General features: G+C 47.3%; 1 protein-coding gene across 3 annotated transcripts in view; it reads left to right on the top strand.

Moving 5' to 3' along the window:
- SCARA5 (scavenger receptor class A member 5) overlaps positions 1–11,702 on the top strand; it is a 120,151-nt gene extending 108,449 nt beyond the window's left edge. For 2 of the 3 annotated variants that reach the window (XM_059176623.1, XM_059176614.1), the window contains exons 8-9: positions 702–899; positions 9,555–11,702. In XM_059176623.1, the coding sequence (XP_059032606.1) occupies positions 702–899; positions 9,555–9,691 (335 nt within the window). In that variant the 3' untranslated portion in view covers positions 9,692–11,702. The remainder of the gene's footprint in view (positions 1–701; positions 900–9,554) is intronic. The other variant, XM_059176630.1, reaches the window with a different exon arrangement.
- Positions 11,703–22,530: the final 10,828 nt, after the last annotated feature.

Here is a 22,530-nt window from a genome sequence, read left to right as displayed (position 1 = left end):
GTCCTTAGACATTTGTCCAAACCCATAGAATGTCCATCAAGAAGGAAGGAACCCTAAGGTAAACAGTGGACTCTGGGTGATAATGACGTGTCAGGGTTGGTTCACCGATTATAACAAATACGACCCTCTGGTGTGGGCTCCTAATAGTGGGGGGAGGCTTGCTTGTGTAGGGGCAAAGGGGAGATGGGAAATTTCTCTGGGAGCTTAAAACTGCTCTGAAAAAAATGAAGTCTATCTTTTTTTAAAAGATGTATGTATGTATTTGTTTATTTATGTATTTATTTAATTGAGAGCAAGCTGGCTCACCCACCTCAGCAGGGAGCGGGGCCGAAGGGGAGGGAGTGGGAGAGGGAAAGAATCTTAAGCAGACTCCACGCTGATCACAGAGCCCCATGCAGGGCTCGATCTCACCACCCTGAGATCATGATTGGAGCGACAACAGAGAGGTAGGTGGAGGCTTACCTGACTGAGCCACTCAGGTGTCCCCCAAAAGGAAGTCTATTAAAAGGAGAAAAGAAAGGTAGAGAGAAGCTGGCCGATCGGGGGCCAGGGGAGACCTAGCCGGGTTTGTTCTGGTCTTGGTCTGAGTCCCCTCTGGCCCGTGTGGGGGGTGTAGCGGGGGGTCAGAGGAAAAGCAGGGCAGGTTCCCGGGCGGCCCCAGGAGTGTCCAGAGCACAGCAGTGACGGTGGGCCGCTCCCAGCAGGTAGCGTGGAAGCCGTGATGATCCGGCTGGTGAATGGCTCCGGGCCACACGAGGGCCGCGTGGAGGTGTACCACGAGCGGCGCTGGGGCACCGTGTGTGACGACGGCTGGGACAAGAAGGACGGCGACGTGGTGTGCCGCATGCTGGGCTTCCGTGGTGTGGAGGAGGTGTACAGGACAGCGCGGTTCGGGCAAGGTAAGCCCTCTGGCGGACAAGGACCCGGGGAGAGGGCCAGGAGTCTTCGTCAGTCTCCTCCCAGAGCCCAAGTGCCCCCCACAGCAGTCCCAGCAGGGGGCACCTGGCCTCTGTCCCCCATACTTCCTGCAGTGGGAGGCTTGCTGTCCCCCAGGCAAGCTGGCACATCCTCACACAGTTCTGTTTATTAGAACATTCTTCCTTTCCTTGAATTGACCTCCTTTTATTTCTTGTCTCCTGTCGGATTCCCCTGTGGGCTCTCATGCTCAGCCCGGCGTCTCGGGTCCAAATCCACTCCCACTTCGCTCTGTTACATTTTTCCGATGGTGCACAGCGAGTGTTGGATACTTATATAGTGCCCACTGTGGTCCAGGCTTGGTCCAAAACATGTTACAAATATTCACTCCTTTAACCCTTACAACACTAGGAAGTAGATAAAGATATCATCCCCATTTTCCAAATGAGGAAGCAGAGGCACAGAGAAGTTGAATAACTTGCCCTGGGTCCCACAGCTAGCAAATAGCAGACCCTGGGTTCAGACCCTAGCAGGTGGCTTAGGAGGCCGGGCTCTCATCATTCCACGGGCTGTCCCTGACCGCCTCTGGGTCTTTGCTTCTTCCGATGAGTATCTCTAGTAACTCTGTCTCGTCTTCATGTGACGGGATTTTGAAAGCCTTCACCATCTTGGTTGCTTTCCTTTCAATATGCTCAAGCCCGCCTCCCTTCCTGCCGATGGTACAAGACACTGTGAGGGAGGGGTGCAGACCTCCTCTGGGCAGATGGCTCCTTTGAACCATCCATCCCTTTCCCGCTTTGAGGAGGACAGCTCTGCCCAGCTCCAGTCCCCATCCATGGCACCGTGTGTGTCCCTCAAGCCAGTTCTCTGCTTTAGTGTTCTGGGCCGCTGTAACAAATAGCACAGGCCAGTGGGGCTGAAGCAACAAATTTGATGTCTCACAGTTCTGGAGGCTGGAGGGTCCACAGTCAAGATGTCAGCATGTTTGGTTTCTCCCGTGGCCTCTGTTCTCGGCTCCTCTGTGCCCGTCTTCTCCTTACGTCTTCACCAGGTCTTCCCTCTGTGTGTGTCAGTGTCTCTTCTTCTAAGGACAGAGCCATCTTGGATTAGAACCCCCCACAATGACCTTGTTTTACCTTAATAACCCCTTTTTTTTTTTATTAAAGATTTTATTTATTTATTTGACAGACAGAGATCACAAGTAGGCAGAGAGGCAGGGAGAGGGAGAGGAAGGGAAGCAGGCTCCCTGCTGAGCAGAGAGCCCGATGCGGGACTCGATCCCAGGACCCTGAGATCATGACCTGAGCCGAAGGCAGCGGCTTAACCCACTGAGCCACCCAGGCGCCCCTACCTTAATAACCTCTTTAAGGGGCCTATCTCCACAGTGACATTCGGGGGTGCTGGAGCTTAGGACTTCAACACAGAAATTCGAGGGAACACAGCTGAGCACAGAGCACTCTGTACCGCGGCCTGCTTGCTGTGAGCACCGCCTGAGCAACACATAAAATGGGGTCACTCGTTACACACCTACCGACATGTGCTAAACATCCATGGCACCACATACACCTCCACACTCAAATACAAAATTCACGTTCACACACGCTTCTTCCTCCATCAGACCTTAAACTGCAAGAAAGCTGTGTGGACTCCCAGCTAAAACAACAGTCCCACATGCATGGCGCACAGGTGGGTCTTGGCCTCCCTGTCTGTAACTTAAAAGGGCTTGCAGACTCTGTGATGTGCCTTCCAGCTCAAGTCCCCTGGGACCTGGAATGTTCCTGCTCACCTGTCAGGAGGACAGTTCTGACAGGTGTGGGGAAGGATTTGGAATGATCCACTAGCACTCAGTTGCCAGGTCCCCCTTGTGACCTGTGGAGGAACAGCTGGCGCGGCCGTGGGGGCCTCCTTGGGTCATGGAGGGAAGCAGCATGTTCCCTGTCTTGCCCGACATCATGGCTGCCCGACCCACCATGCCGGTGACTAAATGGACTCACCATGTGGCAATGTGGCATGAGGGGAGGGTCGGACGCATTATCTCCAGAGAGAGAAACAGAGCCACGTGGCACTCTCCACTCCTCAGTCAGCATTCACCTCCTCCCACTAGGGGCTGCTGCCCCTCTGATTCAGAATCTCAGCCCAGAGACCTCAGGCACTGTTACAGACTGAATGTTTGTGTCTCCCCTGAATCCACAGACAGAAATCCTAACCCCCAGCGTGACAGAATGAGGAGGTGGGGTCTTTGGAAGGCGATCAGGTCATGACATGATGGCACTTGCTTTCTCATAAAAGGGACCCCGAAGAGTTCCCTCTTCCTCCTTCCCCAAGGATACGCAGAGAAGTAGCCGTTCTCCACCCCAGAAGAGAGCCTCCCCTCAGACCCCCGGTCAGCTGGCACTCTGAGCTCCAGAGCGGCGAGAGACCTGCGTCTATTGTTGAGAAACCGCTCAGTCAATGGTACTTTGTTACCGCCCTCCGAGCAGGCAGAGACGATCCCAGTGACTGAAAGTGACTCTGGGTGAAATCTGTTGTGACAGCTGGCAGAGAGCAGCTGTTTCACCCCGCCCGTCCTGGCCTCTCCACCCAAGCCCAAGGCCAGGGCGCATGGGGAGCTCCCAGAGTGCAGCTCCTCGGGAGGCCAGCCCACAGGGAGGCAGCGCTTTCCTCCCACTGAAAGCTTTGGGCCGGATTGCCGCCTGCTTTCTTCAAGGAAAAACGCCCTCTCTGTTTACAAGAGGAACAGGAACTTGCTTTCCCTTTTTGGCTTCAGTGAGGACTCCTTCTTAGTGAGTGGAAGTCCAACCTTGTCAGGGAAGAAGTGGCAGAAACTCTTTCAGAGAAGCCAAGACAGGTCGTTATGTCTTGGGCGGTGTTCGTCCCAAACAGACCCATGCATGGCCTCTTTCCCTCCCCCCCTTGACCTTTGTAGCATGTGACATGTGGAGAAGCCCTGAAATTGCCACTTTATAATTTTTTTTCAAAGATTTATTTATTTATTTGAGGGGGAAAGGGGGAGAGGAAGAGAGAGAGAGAGAAAATCTCAAGCCGATTCCCCTCTGAGCGAGGAGCCCAGTGCAGGACTCGATCTCACAACCCTGAGATCATGACCTGAGCCAAAACCAAGAGCTCACTTCCCAACGGACTGAGCCACCCAGACGCTCCTGAAATCATCACTTTAAACCAGTCAGTGCAAAGTCAGACTCCCTTGCCGGCGCATATCACACCTGCACTGTTGTTTCCCGGTCACGATCTAGTCTTATGTGATGTTCAGACCTCGACAGGTAGGCTGGCCAGGTGTTATGAATGGGCTCACAGGGGAGAAGAGAAGGGGCTGACCCAGCTTCGGCTCCTCTGAGTCCTCGCCCGAAGCCAGACTGCTCTGCCTGCTTCCTCAGCAGCTTCTAGGCACCTCCCCTCGGTGGGAACTAGGCTCATGCTGGGACACAAGCCTAGTAACCATCCTCTCCAGCCTCAACACACACAGCATAGAGGGGAAGAAGGGAAGGTGTATTTACTGATTCCCAATAGCATGGGAAGGGCTCTCGTGCCATGGTGGCTATGGGGGCAGGGAGGAAGGGGTGCCACCTCTCCAGGCAGCCCTGGGGCTGTGCCTCAGATTGGGCTACCCCTCTGACCACAGCCCTCTTTCCCACTAGGGCCCGACTCCTAATCCGGGACTGCCCATCCCCAACCTCAGTCTCCCAAGCTCTGGCCCCTCCCTCCATGGCCTGGCTTCTCTCTGTGCCCTCTGGGTGCTTCCTGCCCTGCCCACCAAGAGTGCTGGCTTGTCCCCCATCCCACTCTCTCCCTCTCCCCACCCCTTCATGTGGCCAGTTCCCGGGTCCCACAGATTTTTACCAGCATCTGGTAAGGACTCTCCAGTGTCCCTTGATTCTGTCCCTTGCTCTTTGTTCTCGGTGTTCCTGCCTTAGGAGCCCAAGCAGGGTAGAGCAGGGGTTAGGAGCTCGGGCTGTGGGTCCAACCCAGGTTAGAATCTCCAGGCTCCCCCTTCCAGCTGGTGGCCTGGAGTAGATTTTATCGCCTCCCCCAGCTTGAGCCTTTCCAGGTTAGAAGGATTGTGGCACTTGCTCGATGAGATCACGTGTGTCAAGCAGCAAACAGAGCACGGGCTTGTGTGCTCGCTTCTCCGTTCTGTGTTGGGAGGCCGGGTGCAGGGGTGGCCATGACCCCCCACCAGCTACTTCCTCACCTCCACCTCCAGCCCAGCTCCTGTCATCTCCCTCCTCTTGGCTGCCAGAGTCCTTTCTTAAAATGAGACCCCTCCTCCTCTGCCTCCCACCTCCCTCTCACCCCCCAGCCACACAGGGACACTTGTGTCCTCTGAGCTCCCGTGGCTGTTTTTGGTTCCTTATCTTCCCGAGATCGGTCTGGAATGCCTTCCCCCCCTTCTTCATCTAGCTAATTCCTGTTCAGCTTTTAAAAATCGGCCCAGTCATCAGCTCCTGAGGGGGGGGCTCTGCTGGGGACTCCAGCCCCACCCTACTCCGAGCTCCCCTGGCCTCCTGTCTCTATCATGGCACCTCCTGAGCTCTGATGTGTGCGAGAACATCTTGAGGGCTTTACCTTCACCGTTCCCAAAGCCAGGACTGTGACTCAGACTTCATGGGTGCCGGCTAAATGCGAGAGGGTGGGAAGAATGGGAGGGAGGAAGGGGGGGGCGGGGGGACAAGGGAGGAAAGAAGGAAGGAACGTCTGTGCCCACCTAACCTGAGTCCTCCCTAGTAGAATACAAGAAGCTTCCAATCTCTGGCCCTTCTCTTAGGGGTCTGGCACCATGGAAGTTTCCCTGGACGGGGCTCAATCATCGAAGTATCTGTTTCTCCGGGGAAAAAAGCAAGGAAAGCACCATGTGGGAGAGTCTTAAAGGCGTTTTTCAATTTGGAATGGTGGAAGAGGGAAGATATGCAGATGGAGTAGAGGGCAGGTGATGGGTGGAAGGAGGTCCAGGAAGACAGGGCAGGAGCCCAACCTAGCCCAGCTGGGAGGTAGTCTTGGATCTGCAGAGAAAATCTTTCTGGGAGACAGACAGACAGAAGACGTGAGGTTGGGCACAGATGCAGACAGGTCTGTAGGTGAGAGCGCAAGGAATGGAACCGGGAGTGTTCACTTTCAGTCGTATTATTACCTCTAAGACAAAACCCAAATACTGAAAGAAGGCTTTGTGCACGAGTCAGCAAACATGAGAGGGCCAGATAAGTAAGTATTTTAGACTTTGTGGGCCAATGGTTTCTCTCACTACTCCACTCCACTCTTGTAGCAGGGAAGCAGCCATAGACAAAACATAATCAACCAGGTGGGGCTATGTTCCAATAAAATTTTATTTACCAAAGCAGACAGTGGGCCGAAGTGGCCCACAGTTTGCCACCCTTGGCCTGGTGTTCGTGCTGGGCACTGCATTCCCATAAGGCACGAGTCCCAGATTGCCTGCAGCTCAGAGGCCTGGGTCATGGTGTCTAGCCCTTAGACATTATGGGACAAGTCACTTAATCTTTCTGAGTTTTCCCATCTCTTAAGAGATATTTTCTCTTAATGGATAAACCGTCCTCGTTACCTCTGTGTGAGGCTCTGAGGGGAGCCTGAACTTAGTCCTTCTATTAATATTACTGCAAATAAACATGCAGAAGCTCAAAAGTTAGTTCTGTGGGGCAGAGATTTTTATTGTTGTTCCATCATTTTTTTGTTTGTTGATGTAGTCCAAACACCCAGAATAGCGCTGAGCTTGGAATAAACCCTCAAATATATGTTGAATGAATGAATGAACAAATGAATGAATGAGGAGGATAAAATAAAATCTCCACTTACTCATTCCCAATAATATCACCTTTAAGCAGCCCCTAGTGTCTGAGTATCAGAAGACCTGGCCTCTGATCCCGACTTTGCCTCCTCAAGATAAAATGTCACCCTACTGTTTCCTTTTTCTGACCCCAACAATGGGGGGCAGAGCACCCTACCCTGCTTAGTTATCCCAGGGCTTTGTTTGGGAGCTTGTGGAAACAGCTATGTGGAATTACAGACCTCATCTAGAGAATGGCTCCTCAGACTTGAATGTGTGTGTGAATCATGGAGATCCTCTTTAAAAGATTCTGGTTCAAGTCTGGGCAGACGCAGACCTCTGATTTCTAAGAAGCTCCCAAGGTCATGCTGACCGCTCCTGGTCTTGGGGCCACACGTTAAGTCCTCAGATATCAATTCTAAAGCTAAAAGTGACGATTGGTGCATAGAGTGGGATTTCCAGGCTCTGACATGGCAAACAGCGGGGCTGGTTCGCAGGTTAACCGGCCATCCCTATCCAGCGCTGTTGATTTAATGACCCTACTCTTATTTTCTGAGCTCTCCCATGACTGAACAATAGCCCTAACTCCCTGGCAAAAGCACCCACCAGAGTTTGAAGTTTCCTGAGCCTATGTACGCATTTGTGTGGGTTACCTTGGGCCTGTTCTGTATTTGTCAGTTTCCTTTACTGGCTTCTTTATTTATTTAGGGTGTGACTAATCCCACAGAGCTCTTGGGCCTGCAGGCTTTTCCTGGGTAATTTGTAAACTGATGTGTTTTCCAGGAGACATTTAATCTGCAAATTATTGCTGGGCCTCAAAGGGCTTATTGTGTAAGATGCACAGGGTATCCGGGCCAGGGAAGGGGCTCTTGTGATGAAGCAACAGCCAAGAGAGCGGAAGGAGGCCTCTCCTCCTCCCAGCTCTGTCCCCACGTTCACCAACCGCTCAGCCGTCCCATGACAACATGACAACAGACACTGGAAATCCCTGTGTAACGAAAATTTGTCTAAACTACATAGCTTCCGCGGTAGACTTTGTGGGCAGCAAAATGGGTTCGATGTTTCCTGGATGTTCTTTGTGAAGAGAATTCTCCCATGCAGTTCAAGAGAGCATAGTGGTTTGAAGGTTTTTGTGTTGTCCGGACAATGCCTCTGAAAGGAGAAGTTGTCTAGGTGCTGAGAGACGGGGCGAGGAGGAGACAGGGCTAGTGCCAATCCCTGAGCTACCTTTTTTATAGGATTTTGGTAGATTTCAAAGCCCTTTAAAAATCAGGAACAATTTATTGCCTCATCCGACTTGCTCGGGTTGACGCTGCTAGTTTGTGACCTTTGACCTCATGCTTTTGGAGGCCAGCTCATAGACCTAATGAGCTAGGGTCCTAGAGTGACCAACAATCGTGGTTTATGTAGAATGTACCTGGTTTTAGCACTGAACTTCTCACATCTTGGGAAGCCCTTCCCAGTTTTACAACTAAAATGGGTCCCAGGGGCTGGGAGTTGAATCAAGATCTATCCTATTATAGTAGGATATCTTACTTCTTCTCAAACTTCAGTGCAAAACCTCTTGGTTAAAATGTAGATCCTGGTTCAGTATTCCTAGGTGGGACCCAAAGTTCTGCATTTCTAATAAGGTCTAGATAATGCTGATGCAGCTAGTCCAGGGCCACACTTGGAGCAACCAGGCTCTAGGCCACTGCTTCTATGGGTGTCCTAAGGCCGTCATATTTCCAGAGGGCTCCCGAATGAGCTCCCTTCATCTGGGGCCCAGCATGGCCCTCAGCACAGAGAACACGCCAGAACCATGAGGGATGGTCCTGCCAGTTGATCACTGGGGGCTCCAGGTGACTTGTGGTGCAGCCTACGCCTCTCTCCACTGACCCCTCGGACCCCAGACAGGCCCTCTCTATTCCCTCCTGGGGCCTCACCCAGCTGCCCTATTTCTCTGACATTCAAAGAAGAACTTCAATGACAAGTTTCTAGCTCCCAAGGCTCTGGAACATTCCTGGGAAAGCTAACTAAAGTGTGCTATCAGACCAGCAAGGGTGTCCCCTTAAGATCTGGGTAAATAGACTAGCTGTGGGCAAAACTTCAGTAGATTGTCTTAGGGACCTTACAGTTTGGGAACTGACCTAATTCCTTCTGATTAGGGATGCTTCTGCCTGTCATTAAATAAATGTTTGGCTATAATGTTAAATTCGGGGATCCCCTGCCATTCTAGCACCACTATTTCGGGCTCGTAGGATGGAATCATCTGCTGTAAATTTCGCAAAACATCGGAGGTAATGTTGACACTGACCTATTTGGATATGGGGCACTGAATCTGTCTCATCTAGGATCTGTCGGACATTGTCCCTCAGAGTAGGCCATGCTTGAGTACTCATTAACAAAGCCTGATAGAAATTACATCTCAAAAGACATGAGGTGTTGCAACTAAAGCATGGACCATACCAACTTGACCTTGACTTCAGATCCTGCCACTTAGGAGCTGAGCAACCAAGCACCAATTGCATCCTGAGCCTCAGCTTCCATCTATAAAATGGGTTCAATAATGTTGATCCCACAGGCCCATGATGGGGATGGAGGAGGATCAGACGTGAGATGTCTGACACGTAGGATAAATACTGCCATCACCCCAGTTACTGTTATCCTGGCTTCAAGCAACTGAGCCTAGAAAATGAGTATCTGATCTTGGTAGGGTGGAGAGGGCAGTCAGGCACCACTAGATTTGAGAATTGCTGGCAGAGCCTGGGACAGTCTCATCAAGAACAGACACGGCAACGCCCCTTTTTGTCTTCTGTCCTGCTCTCCCGCATGTCTGCTAAGAAACCATGTTGACTTGTCCCCACAGGCACAGGGAGGATTTGGATGGATGACGTCGCCTGCAAGGGCACGGAAGATTCCCTCTTCCGCTGCAGTTTCTCCAAATGGGGGGTGACAAACTGCGGGCACGCTGAGGATGCTGGGGTGACGTGCAACAGACACTGAGAGTGGGCGCGGTCCACGGTCTGGGCCCTGCTGCCGAGCCTCCTTCCTGCATTCCTGGGGCGGAGTCATCACTTGGGACCTCATCTCTGCCCTTCCCAGCCTGGCAATCCCCGGTCCCCATATCCCTGTCCCAGGACCATGATGGCCTGTCGTCATTCTCCTCTTGGACATCAGCTCCAAAGTGCAACTCTGGGATCTACTGCCTGTCTCTCCCTTCTACCAGGGTCCCTGCCTGTGATGCCCTGGTCAACTGGACAGTCATTTTGCCCAGCCTTCCCAGCACCACGCATCCACCGATACCCATGCTCGCCTTTGGTCTGTCGCTTCAAGGCGGAGAGTCTGCTGGAGAGAAATTCAGCAGGAGGGAGGCCCAATAGGTCATTTACTCTTCAGAGTAATTCCCTTCATTAGGCCAAGAGTTTCAACATCTTCCTTCCCAGCAAGAGACTATACCAAATGATTCATTCTTTCCTCTTTGCCTCTGCACACCATTGGTTAGTTCAGGAAGTGACAGAGAGGATGTGCCCTCACGTAGAAGGGAGAGGGAAATGACAGCCCCTGCAGGAGACAGCCTGGCTTTGGAGAAGGGCAGTGACACTGACATCCACGGAGTGACTATTGCACATACTACATAGTATCTTGGGTGCTAAATTCATTTATCCACTTTGCAGCATTCCCACAAGGTTTGTTAGCTGGGGTAAGACCTTACCTCTAGGTAGCACTCAGCTGACCCATTCACCTGGCCAGTAAGCTGGAAGATTGAGAATGACTATAACCATTGTTTCTACCTGAATGCTAGTGTGTCTTTACTAGGCTTGAGCAGGGAGCTCGGGGTGTAAAGCATGTGGGCCAACAGGGTTCCATACTCCAAACCTACAGAGTATAAAATCAGACATGGACTGGCTTCCAGGCCAACCGCTGACCTAGGAGGAAGGCTTATTTGGGGGATGACATGGGGGCTGCCTGGGTTAAACTGAGACCAATACTCAGCCTTCTGGCAGTCAGGGTTAAGGCCAAGTTACTTGAGTCTCAGAGCTGTTTGGAGGTGATGGTATTGAAGCTTCCAGGATGCTTTGGGTGTGCTCCTGTGATCAGGACACATGTCCTAGTGGATCCTGTAGGGAAATGGGGATTCCCCATCACCTCTGGCAGAAGAAGGAGCCATTGGGCTCTACCAGTCCTCAATAGGCTCCATTCTCCTAGTGACAGGGAGATCATATTCTGCTTCTGACATGAGAGGAGGCCAAAGCAAGCCATATACATGTTCTAGGACTAGAGAAGTTACATGGTAGTAAAGTGGGCACAGACTCATCTCCCTTGGGGAATCACAGACTGAGGCAGGCCTTAGATATACAAATACCTGTCACATGGGATGAGCATCAGCTTGGCTGGGGAAAGTGACACCTGAGACCCTCCAGGTGTAGGACCAGCAAAGTTCCTGGCTGACAACTAAACCAATATGTGCTATTGGTGGTTTTTTGCTTACAATATGCTTGTTATCCATTAATGTCCTAATGATCAGAGACTCTCCTGATCAATTGCTATGTTTACATAACACGCATGTACTCATGCATCTTTTTCCAGAAACAATATATGTATGCATATATAAACATGGCACTCTTTACTACATAGCTCAGAGCATTACAAAGTTTGCGCTAAAAAAAAAAAAAAAAATACTGAAGGTAGAAAGATGTCACATTGAACAAAATAAATTCCAACTCAGTTCTGGCAAAGAATCCAGTTATCCCATCAATGAAGACCCATAGAACTTTCTTACTTGGTCTTTTCATTTGGGGAAACACAAGTCTCGTTTTATATCAAATAAAAATCACAAAGATAAGTGTTTGAACCTTAATCGAAAAGTCTACTAGTTTACATACTTACTTAAAAGGACATGGAAATAACCATGGACCTGGATTTCAGGGACTAAAAGAAATTAGGCCTGGCCTAAGATACACAAGACTTTTTGTAAGAAAGAATTTCAATAAAGCTAAGAACATGTCACTAACAACTTTTGTGTCCCATTCTTTCTCCTGAAATTCTGGTGAGTGTGGGAAGGACTGGTAAAAACTGGATGGTCTAATTATTTCTCACTGGGGATTGGTAGAATGGGCAGCTTATGAGAAGCTGCCTTCAGGGGTGCCTGGGTGGCTCAGTTGGTTAAACTTCTGACTCTTGGTTTCAGCACAGGTTGTGATCTCGGGGTTGTGAGATCGAGCCTCGCGTCAGGCTCTGTTCTGGGTGTGGAGCCTGCTTGGGATTCTCCCTCTCTCCTTCTCCCTCTGATCCTTTCCCCTACTCACTCTCTGTTGCTCTCTTAAAAGAAGCTGTCTTTGTACTTCTGGAGGACAATAAACACAGTCTAGACCAAGAACATGGTGGACCATGACGTCTCGAGCCTTAGTAGCTAACCTAAGGAAAGTGTCCCAGGCGACAGAAATCAAGGCCCAGCTTATAGGAGAATTGCATTTTTATTCAATCAAGGAAAGAACACCTAACTATTTCCTCACATCTCCAGAGTTCTTACTTAGGAATGAAAGGGTACTTACTATAATTATCTTCCCTCTGTCATGACCAGAACATTGTCCAAACTGCTTGAGACATATAATTTCAAACATTGGACAACATGGAACACAAGACTGTGATCCTTGAGAAATGACAACAAGTGAGGTAAGCCTACCCTGACTTGAGATCTCTGTCCAACTGTGGCATACTTGAGGGGAGCCCTGAGTCCAGGAATCACACTAAGGTGAAGAAACAAAGATTGGAGATAGGGGAGGCCAAGGTGGCTGGAGTTTGCAAGGCATGGTGTTCAAGAGTAGAGAACAATACATAGAAATTTCCAGATAGGTTCATAGGGTTCCCTCAGGGTGTCAGCTGAATGACAATCTGTGTGAAGCCCATGAGACCAGCTAAAACAGCTTCTGAGGAAAGTACCATTATCAGAGCTCAGGCAGAGCTGAGAATCATTTGAGTTCCTTCCAGGCTGAGTGGGAGAATTACCTAGGGGGCTCAAAGTCCTTCTTGAAAACTCTTTAGCCTATTTTAGTTGGGGGAGGGGAGGGTGAGCTGGTAGAGAGGGATAAATAACAAAGCTGCAGTCAAAACCCCACCTCTGCCCCCAAAAGGAGTGGAAGTTGGAGGGAAAGAAGAAAAGAAGGGAAGGGAGTGGGGTATTCTATGGCAAGTTGAAGGGAGAACCATTCCAAGAAGAGAAAGACAAGTGATTCACACATTCGACATTTTATAGAAATGTTAGCATGATGGTCATAAACAATGCAACTGGAAACACTAAGGGGTGCTTAGGTTGGAGAAAGCTGTGGATCCTTTCCACATACCGAGTCCACTAGAGTGGTTGGCTTAACTACCGCACACATAGGCCCCAAAGGCTGGTTCTCACCAGCATTTGAGATGAGGACGTTAGTGGCGCCTTAGGGACATTAGACAGGGCAGAAAGAGAGAGACCACTGCCCTCCTCCATGAGGACTGTTCCGTACGTACTGGCTAAGAGAAGCTGAAGAGGAGCAATGAAGAAATAAAATAAAATTCCAGAAAAATAACAGCCTTAAAACAGACGAGTCACCAAAACAGAAGTCTTGGGCTCTTCAATAACCACTTGAGTTGTAAGTCCCGAAGAGCTGAAAAACATTCCCTGGGCTCCTTGCCTGGCCCACTTCCCTCTCAGTCCCACCTATGTCCACACAGGGGTGTTTTCATGGACCAGACCCATTTGGTTCCTGCCCTCATGGAGTTTACATTCTAGCTTTCATCTTTTTTTTTTTTTTTCAAGATTTTACTTATTTGAGAGAGAGAGAGAGAGTGCACAAGAAGGGGAGGGTCAGAGGGAGAAGCAGACTCTCTGCTAGGTAGGGAGCCCGATGTGGGACTTCATCTGGGGACTCCAGGATCATGACGTAAGCCGAAGGCAATTGCTTAATGCACTGAGCCACCCAGGTGACCCTGGCTTTTATCCTTTTAACAGGCTTTAGGCATGACATTAACCATACAAGAGTCATAATGTCCCCCAACAAGAAATGTGCAGCTGAAAGGGACAGTAGTTCTTTGCCAAGCTATTAACACAGAACACATATAGTTCAGTTGTTTAAAAACGCATCTTCCTTGCTAGTGAGATAATAGTAGCTCAAGTGACACTGGTTATACAAATTACCATCAATAGGAAACAGAGACGAGTAAATGGTAAGTTGTCATGCCATTTGTTCAAAATAGTAGTAGATAAGCCGAGATTGTATGACAGAAACCACGGCAAACCTCCCTGGAGCATTTACCTTCAAGCTTTACAAGCATGAACCCTGGGGGGCGCCAGCATGGCTCAGTTGGTGGTTAAGCTTCTGCCTTCGCCTCAGCCTCCCTGCTCAGCATGGAGCCTGCTTCTCCCTCTCCTTCTGCCCTTGCCCCCCCAGCCTGTGCTCTCTCTCTCAGGTGAATAAATAAAAAATCTTCCAAAAAAAAAAAAAAAAAAAAGAGAGAAAGAGAAAAGTAAAGAATGAATGAACTCTGAATTTGTAAGCACTGGTTCTGTTCTAATCATCCCAGTTCTCTGCAGGGGGAGGGGAGACTGAGGTCCTGGGAGGATCATCCCATGCAGAAGTTAGGATTTGAATCCAAGAAATCTTAAATACAACACCGAATGTGACAGAAGCAGTCATAGTACAAGAATTTGAAGAGGTTAATCTGAGAATGGTGGAAATGAAGATCATAGCTCAGTTATGAGTACACAATATTTCCACCCTTGGGGTCAGTATCCTGCTTACTGAAATACACAGTTCTCTATTCGGTTACCTACACTAAAATGATCCCAATGAACCCCCACAGAGAGAACTCACAGCAAGCCGTTTAACAAAGACCAACCCACACAGAACAATCACAGACTTCCTCTGACCCCCAATGGACTCTCTCAAGAGGCTGGAGACTCCTCCCTCCTGGCTGATTCTGGAAGATCTCAGGTTTTCAGAGCCTCTGAAGGAGTCAAGCGAGGGTGAAGTTAGGAGCTCTGTCCTCCTGCTACATCATAAAAGGAGTCCATCTGTGATCCAAAATGCTTTGCGTGTCTTTCCCTACCCATTTTACTCAGCATCTTTGGTCTTTCTGAAATGATTCCTAAAATCTTCCCTCACAGCAAAGGATTTCAACCCAAATTATTTTCGAGAATCATTTCTTCCTTCTTTAAACTCATTTTACATATTTATTTATGCTTGTATCACAAATCAGACTGAAGAGGAAGTTGTTTGACATTTGGAGCTATATAACCTTATGCAAAGAAGAATGTCAAGCAGGTCCCACCACAGCGCACGCTAATCATAGCAAATGGGATAACATTTCCCAAATCAAGATTAAGAACCATTTACTATTTATGCTGAACAGAATTCCTGGGCCATCCAGTTCCAATCAGACAAATATCTTATTCCTTCCATGTGTTTCTGAGACATAGTGCATGAGCATAGAAAACCAGAAAGTTAAGGACTCTTTCTCAAAGTCCAGTCTTTTGAGGTCCTTCCCGGATAGCTTATTCCTGGACAGTAGAAGGCAAAAGGCAGATGGGATGTCTCCTCATTTACAGAGAACAGGGTGTGTCAGAAGAGAGTGGTGTCAGAGTAGAACATGAGCTTAAATGGTGGGGGAAAGTGGGCCTGAGGGGCTCAGTCAGTTAAGTGACTGCCTTCGGCTCAGGTCATGATCTCAGGGTTCCGGGATTGTGCCCCAAGTCGGGTTCCCGGCTCAGCAGAGTCTGGTTCTCCCTCTGCCCCTCCCCCTGCTCATGCTCTCTCTCTCTCTCTCAAATAAATAAATTAATAAAATCTTTTTTTTTTTTTAATGGTAGGGGATAAAGTTGATTTACAGTAGGAAATTCAGAACAGGAGTTGGGTTTGTTAGAAATGATGAAACCAAGCTTTTGGTGAGGAATTAGAGTTTTAAGTTAGGAACCAGAAACTTCAAATTCAGTGGTATAAACAAACCCATAGAAAGGCAATTAGAGGGGGAGATGAACCATAAGAAACTGTGGGCTCTGAGAAACAAACTGAGGGTTATGGAGGGGAGGGGGTGGGGAATGGGTGATTCTGGTGGTGGATATTAAGGAGGGCACGTATTTCATGGAGCGCTGGGTGTGGTGCATAAACAATGAATCTTGGAATACTGAAAAAATAAAATAAAATTTAAAAAAATAAGTAAAAACAACAAAAAAAAGAGACTCAATTAGAATCAGGGCTCTTATTATAAATAGCAGGAGTCCCTCTCCTACAGTCAACTTCTTGACTACAATTTCAGGCAGTAATACCTTCTAATGTCAAGATTCCTCATGTAAGAAACAGGATGTTTGAGAATGTCGTTTGGTGATTGTTTCGTATACTTATCTCGTATACTTATTTCGTATACTAATCTCCTAGGACACTGTGCTTTCATTTAGGGTCATCTCCCATCAGATGCCTTAAGATGAGCTTTCATTGGAACGACACTGGCAATATAAAATCCAGAGCCATGAGCTTTCTATTCATTCTAGTAAATGTCAACCAGTAGTCTTTATTAAAACAGTTACATAGCATATTTGTTCATTGCACTAGAATGATGACCATAACAAGCAACATTGGATGAACTGTCCAGTCATGTACCTGCTTCTCTCAGTGTGGCATAATGCCCATTTAAACTCTCACCTTTTACAAAAATTCCATAGTGATTCCTTGCCTCCTTTAGAGTGCAAAACCCTGAACCTATGGACCTGGGATATCAGACCAGCTTGGCTTCCAAAGCCCTTGGTACTTTGCAATGGCTGCACTGTGTATTGATGATGAAGTTCATATTCTCTCAGCTCCAAACCCATCCTAACGCTCAACTTAGGGATCCTTTGTGATCCCCGGCAAACTGTACTTCCTCTTTGTGGGCTCCCTGGGGTCCTCTTCACGTAGGCAGCACCAGAGGGAGACTGCGAAGCCGGAGGACAGAGAAGGACTTGATCCTGTCTGCTCCTCTCTGCCATTCCAAGGAGAAACCTGTTTCCTCTCTGAGCTTTTCTTGCTGGCATGAGGTTTTTGTAAGCATCACCCCAGCAAGACATCTTCCCAGAGCATCTGGGGGGGGCCTTCCTGTAGCGTCAGCTGAATCTAGAATACAGTTCTCCCAGGACTGTAGAACCAGCCTCGTCACAGCCTCTCAGAGACACCAGCACTGGTCACTGGGATCCCGTCCAGGGCTCTGTGCGGCAGCTTGGCAGGACCCTTCTCTAAGACTCCCCCTTAGTTCCCCAGGTTCTCCTAGCTACAACGGATGGTGGTGGCTTCCTACAGTTGCTATCACCATGGTCTCATAGAATTCCCCTTTAGCACTTTCAGTTTTCTGGTTAACAGCTTTTTATCTTGAACATTCTTTCAAGTAACTGGTATGGCTTTGCCCTCTGGCTGGATCACTACAGCAATCGAAGCTTAAAAAATCATTGCCAGGGACTCCTTCCTTTCAAGATAGCCACCGAAAGCCACCATTTCCTCTGGCCAAGTTGCATTTTTAAACACTTAAACAATCAAAAAATAAAACACAAAACCCCAATATTTTGATAAAGAGCAGTAAGATTGGCTCTCCCCTCATTTGGACTCAAAGAAGTAAAATTGAAATGGAGGAAGTACTTACAACTTGCAAGGTTGTATTGCATTGATTGCAAAGCAATCAATGAAAGCAAAGCAATCAATGGCCTTAAACCAGTTCTATAGGTTAGTTTTCCCATTTTATAAAGAGAGCGACCTTGAGAAAAGATAGTAACGACCCCAGGGTGACAACCAGTTAGTGGCAGAGTTGGGACTTAACACTCAAGATCTAAACCCAAAGGCATCCCATGTTGCCTCCACAAGCTAGATGGCATGGGCCCATCCCTTCTCAAAGGCAAGGAAATGAGTTAATTGAAACTGAATCCATATGGTACAGTTCTAGAACACAGGAAAGCCAGTCTTAACAATGAAGAAAACAGCATTCTTTGCCTCCAGAAAGCTCTCAATCTAGTGGGAAAAACAAGATAATGCCCATGTGGTCTTCATTAGTGCAACCCCAAGGAATAAGACAAACTGCGATGAGGTAATAACGGACCTCTCTTCTGGCTGGTGTGAGGAAGTGATCCTTGGACAAACAGATCATTACCAGCTCTTCTTCAGTAGTCGGTAATTGACTCTGATATGGAATATCAAGAATGTGGAATGTGAGGGGGGAAGAAAAGGAAAGAAGATCGAGGAAGGAAAGGAAACTCTACTTACTGGATACCTAATAGCTGACAGACAGTGTGCTACATGTTTCACTTATGTGAAACATAATTTATTTATTTAAGTTATTAAATAAATCCTCAGGGCTACCCTATAAGGAGTGAAATATTATTATTCCCATTTTATAGATGTGAAAACTGCAGCCCAGTAGAGCCAAGTAACTTGCCTGGTGTCATGTAGCTCTGAAGGGGTAGAGTTGGGTTTTAAGCTCCTGTCTAGATGAAGGCTGGGGCCAAAGGCCTCGAGACAAGATGTTGAACCTGAGAGACTTAGGAAAAGATGCTTACCCTTGGTGATTCTGGCTCTCGGTAAAGCAAGATGGAAGATAGGAAGTTGATAAATCAAGCATCCTATGCCTCATCGATGCCTCAGGCACACTGCTGATGCTTACAGAGAAGGAGATAGGAGTTCCTTAGAGTAAGAAAATTAGATTCAGTCTCTTGCTGACATTTGTGTTACCGAGTTAGGAAGGGGGAGACTGTCTGTTCTTCGGTGCTTTGGAATATAGATTAAGGAAGAACTTGCTGAAGATTTAAGCAAACGGGCATTTATTTGGGCAATCAGAATTGCAATTTCAGGAGACAGAGACTCAGGTAGAAACCTAAACTGTGTCTGAGGATGACAGAGAGAGGTAGAGTAATAAGGCAAAAGGTTACAAGAGTAGTTCTCCTTGACGTCCACTATGCAAAACAGGGATTGAAATTAGATCAAGTGGGGTTGTTTGGGCTAATATGCAAATGAGGGACTGAAGCTTGTTCAACTGAACTGACCCCTTTCAGAGTGAAGAATGGGGAGGATCCAACTGCCAGAGTAAAGAGGAGGTCAAGTCCAGACTGAGGGTTTGTGGCTCTTTAAAGTTCTAAAAGTTCCTAACTCTTCCTATGAGGACGTGCATCAATTGTTCCCATATGGCCTCCTGACCCTACTTTTAAAAAGACTCTCTTAGCTGGGCTTGCTTGCTCCTTTCTGAAATCTTCTTTTACACTAGTGAAGAGTATGTCTATCAACCTATGGTACGTCCGTCCTACTCTTACTCATAGCCTATCATGAATACACCCCGAATCCAAATATTGCTGCAAAACCTGTCTTCACTGCCTCCGATTGCTGATGCGTGGGCCAAGGCTATCTTGGATGGGCCCCCTCATGCCTTCTGTTCACAGGGAATGTAAACACCAACACATCTCTGATGTTCATCTCAACTGGCTCTCATAGCACAATGCAGGCATAATGCTAAAAGATCCCCTCCCTGCTAGAAGGGAAAGCAGGGAGGAATAAAAGGGATGGAGATGCTGAAAACCCCACCCTGCATTAGTAGCACTTCTGAGCTGCATAGGTGAGGCAGGCCTGTTAGTAAATGAGTAGTCTCTCAAACACATACATTCAAGGTCATGTAGGTCTCTATTCAAGGTATATAACAAGAGCTCCTTACACCTTTTAACAGCCAGTTAATTGACCCTTCCCCTTCTTTTCTTTTCCTTCCTCCCCTTAAACAGTCCGTGCTGTGCCTCATGTATATTGAGAAGCCTAATTTATATTAAGAAACTAAATGATGGTCTACTTTTAGGTTTCTTAACTTGTGTAATAGCTGGAAATAACACATCCAGATGCTTATTGAACCTTTTCCTGAAGACAGGCACTCTGCCAGGTTCTGGAAACATAAAGTTATAAAAGACAGTCTGTTCCAGCCAGGTCTCAAATGAGCCACTCACTACTTGATCTAATCAGCTGTGGCCAAGCTAGAGGAACCAACGAGAGAAAACAGACACATGGTATGGACTCCTCTATCTTTGCGTTAAGGTTTCTTGAAAACTCTGATGAAATATAGATGAAAATTGAAATGAAATTAGAGATAATTTTTCAGTGCCAAAAAAGCCATCAGGAACTTGAATAGTGCAATGATCTCTAAAGAAATAGAATCGCAGATGGTTTAATAGGTAAGCTCCAATAAACATTCAAAGAACAGAGCTTGCAAGTCTTATACAAGTACTTTCAGAGAAGGGTAAAAGAGAGAACATTCCCTCAACTCATTTGATGAAACTTGGACAACCTTCATGACACAAAAAAGGCAAAAATATATGAAAAAGGAACAATTACAGACCGATCTCGCCCATCAGCATAGACGCAGATATCTTAACATATTAGCAAATGGAATCCAGCAGGACGTAAAACACATTCTACATCATACCAAGTTGGATTTATCCTAGGAATGCAAACTTAGTTTAACCTTAGAAAATCATTACTGTAATCATCACTTCAACAGACTAAAGGAGAAAACGTGCATGGTTATCTCAATAGATGAGAGAAAATCCAGTATTTGTTAATAATGAGAACTCTCTGCAAACAAGGATAGATGGGAATTTCTCCTAAAGGTATTCATCAGAAGCCTGTAACACACATACTTAGGTGCAAATATTGGCAAGGTTCCTTTTAAACATCAAAAGCAAGGTAAAAATGTCAGGTATCTCTGCAAACTCTCAGCAACACAACAGACCTCTTAGCCGGCGCAGGGAGAAGAGAAAAAGAAATAAGTGTGAGGACTGAAAAGAAAGAAACAAAGCTAAGTATTTGTAGATGACATGATCTTCACACAGGAAACCCAGACTACTGCTGAGTTATTAGAATTAATATGGGAGTCAAATGGAGATCAAAAGAGAGGTAAACACGCAGTCCTTCGTTCTGTGGTCTGTTCACTTTCAGATGTACTCCTAATTCTGAAACTTTTTACAGAAATGAAAAGTTATAATCCAGTGTTAATTGTTAAGCTCCTCAGAAGATACAAACAGCAGCTGATTGCTTCCATGAAATGTTTAAACAGATGGACTCATCGCCAATAACTTTAGAGCACAGGCCATCTCTCTAGCTGTGTCATGGTCCGCTGCCCACTCTCCTACCCCCTCCACTCTCTCTACCTGACAGGCTCAATGCCATTGCCTCTGCAGAGAGAGCTATTCTTCCCCTGCCCCACTCCCAACCCTCACTAGTACTGTCCTTCAGGTCTCAGCCTATGCAGGACTTCTCGGGGAGGCTTCCCTCATCCCCACACTAGAGTATGCCCCCTTTGTAATAAGCTACTCTGCTGCCCAACTCTTTCCCTTCCATACTCCTGTTCCCATTTGTCCATTGTTTAATTCCCTCAGTAGACTTTCAACTCCACAAGGGCAAGAACTAGTTCTCCACTAGGTCATGAACACCTGCTAGAGGGCCGGGCAAACACTGGATGCTTACTACCTGAAAAAGAAAGGAAGATAGAGCGGAAGGAAGACAAATCTCCTTTCTGCACTAGAGAGAGAAGAAAGAGAACTTGTATGTTGGGGGCTGGGTGGACAGATGGCAGATGGTTGGGGGAAGAAGCCAGTGTGGGCTTTACCTTCTGGGGAAACAGTCCCATCCCACAGTATTTTAGAATATTATTATTTCTAAAGTCCACATTGCCCAGTAGCAGTTTCCCAACCACAGACATAATGGGATCCTCTCTAGAAATTCCATTATCTAATTTGTTATTACTGGAGACTTGCATTGCTGGAAAAAAATATTGGTAGGCAGAAATGTTAAAATTCCCAAATAAAATATCTCAATGGTGAATAACTACAGTTTGCCATCATTCATTGGGCAGAAATTTGATTATAATTAGAGGGACCACTTGGTAAAATAGAAAGATTATGGAATATAGGATTAGAAGACCTGGATCCAAGTCTTAGTTCCTCAACTTACTGAATGAACCTCCAGCCTCAGGATCATCATCTAGAAGCCGGGATATTCCTACACACCCTATATTATGAAGATTCAGAAATACACATTAAATCGCAAGTCTTTTACAAATTCTAAAGGGCTATGCAAATAATGACATTTATATAATAACTTGGGACACTTTGGCCTTTGTTTACTGGAAAGATGGTCATTCTAATTTAAAATTATAGGAAATTGATGGATAATGTGATATAATACAAATGCCCTATTAAATAAATAAATTCTGGGACCTAAATAAACCCCATTTCCTCGTATTACATTGTTAGAGAGGTGATATCAATCACCTATTTACCAGACTTGTTAGGCAAACACAGGATTTTGAGGTTTTTTAGTCACTCCATGGGAGTCTACTTGAGCCAAGGGGGCCCCTAGGGTCTGGTTCTTTTCTGGAAAAGCAGACATTGGGAATTTGTGGTGCAGACAGCTTCAGAATATACTTGGTAGCTTACTGCACTGCAGCTTACTGGGTAACAGGCCAAAGAACTGAAGGGAATCTGATGGGCCGGAGGATAAGAGTGGACAGCGAGTTAAGGGGGAGAGAAACGCTCTCGGTAGTTCCCACCGCTCCACTGAAACCACTCTTGGCTCTCTGGTGACATCTTCAGGCTAACAAGAGAATGGGAACTGAAAGCCTGAGGGAAAGAAGGGAATGTCTAGGGCCAAAATCCACTAGACTTCTAAAGCCCATCATCATGTGTACATGAATCCCCTGGGGTGTTTTGTTCAAACCTGGCTGTTCATGCGGTAGGTCTAGGGTAGGACCCAGGTTTCTGCAGGTCCATCTCTCTGGTGACGCTGCGATGCTGATTGGCCACCACCACGTCAAGTAGCAAGGCT

Source organism: Mustela lutreola, chromosome 1, assembly GCF_030435805.1.
Source record: "Mustela lutreola isolate mMusLut2 chromosome 1, mMusLut2.pri, whole genome shotgun sequence".
NCBI lineage: Eukaryota > Metazoa > Chordata > Mammalia > Carnivora > Mustelidae > Mustela > Mustela lutreola.
This window is presented reverse-complemented; position numbering and strand designations above follow the sequence as displayed.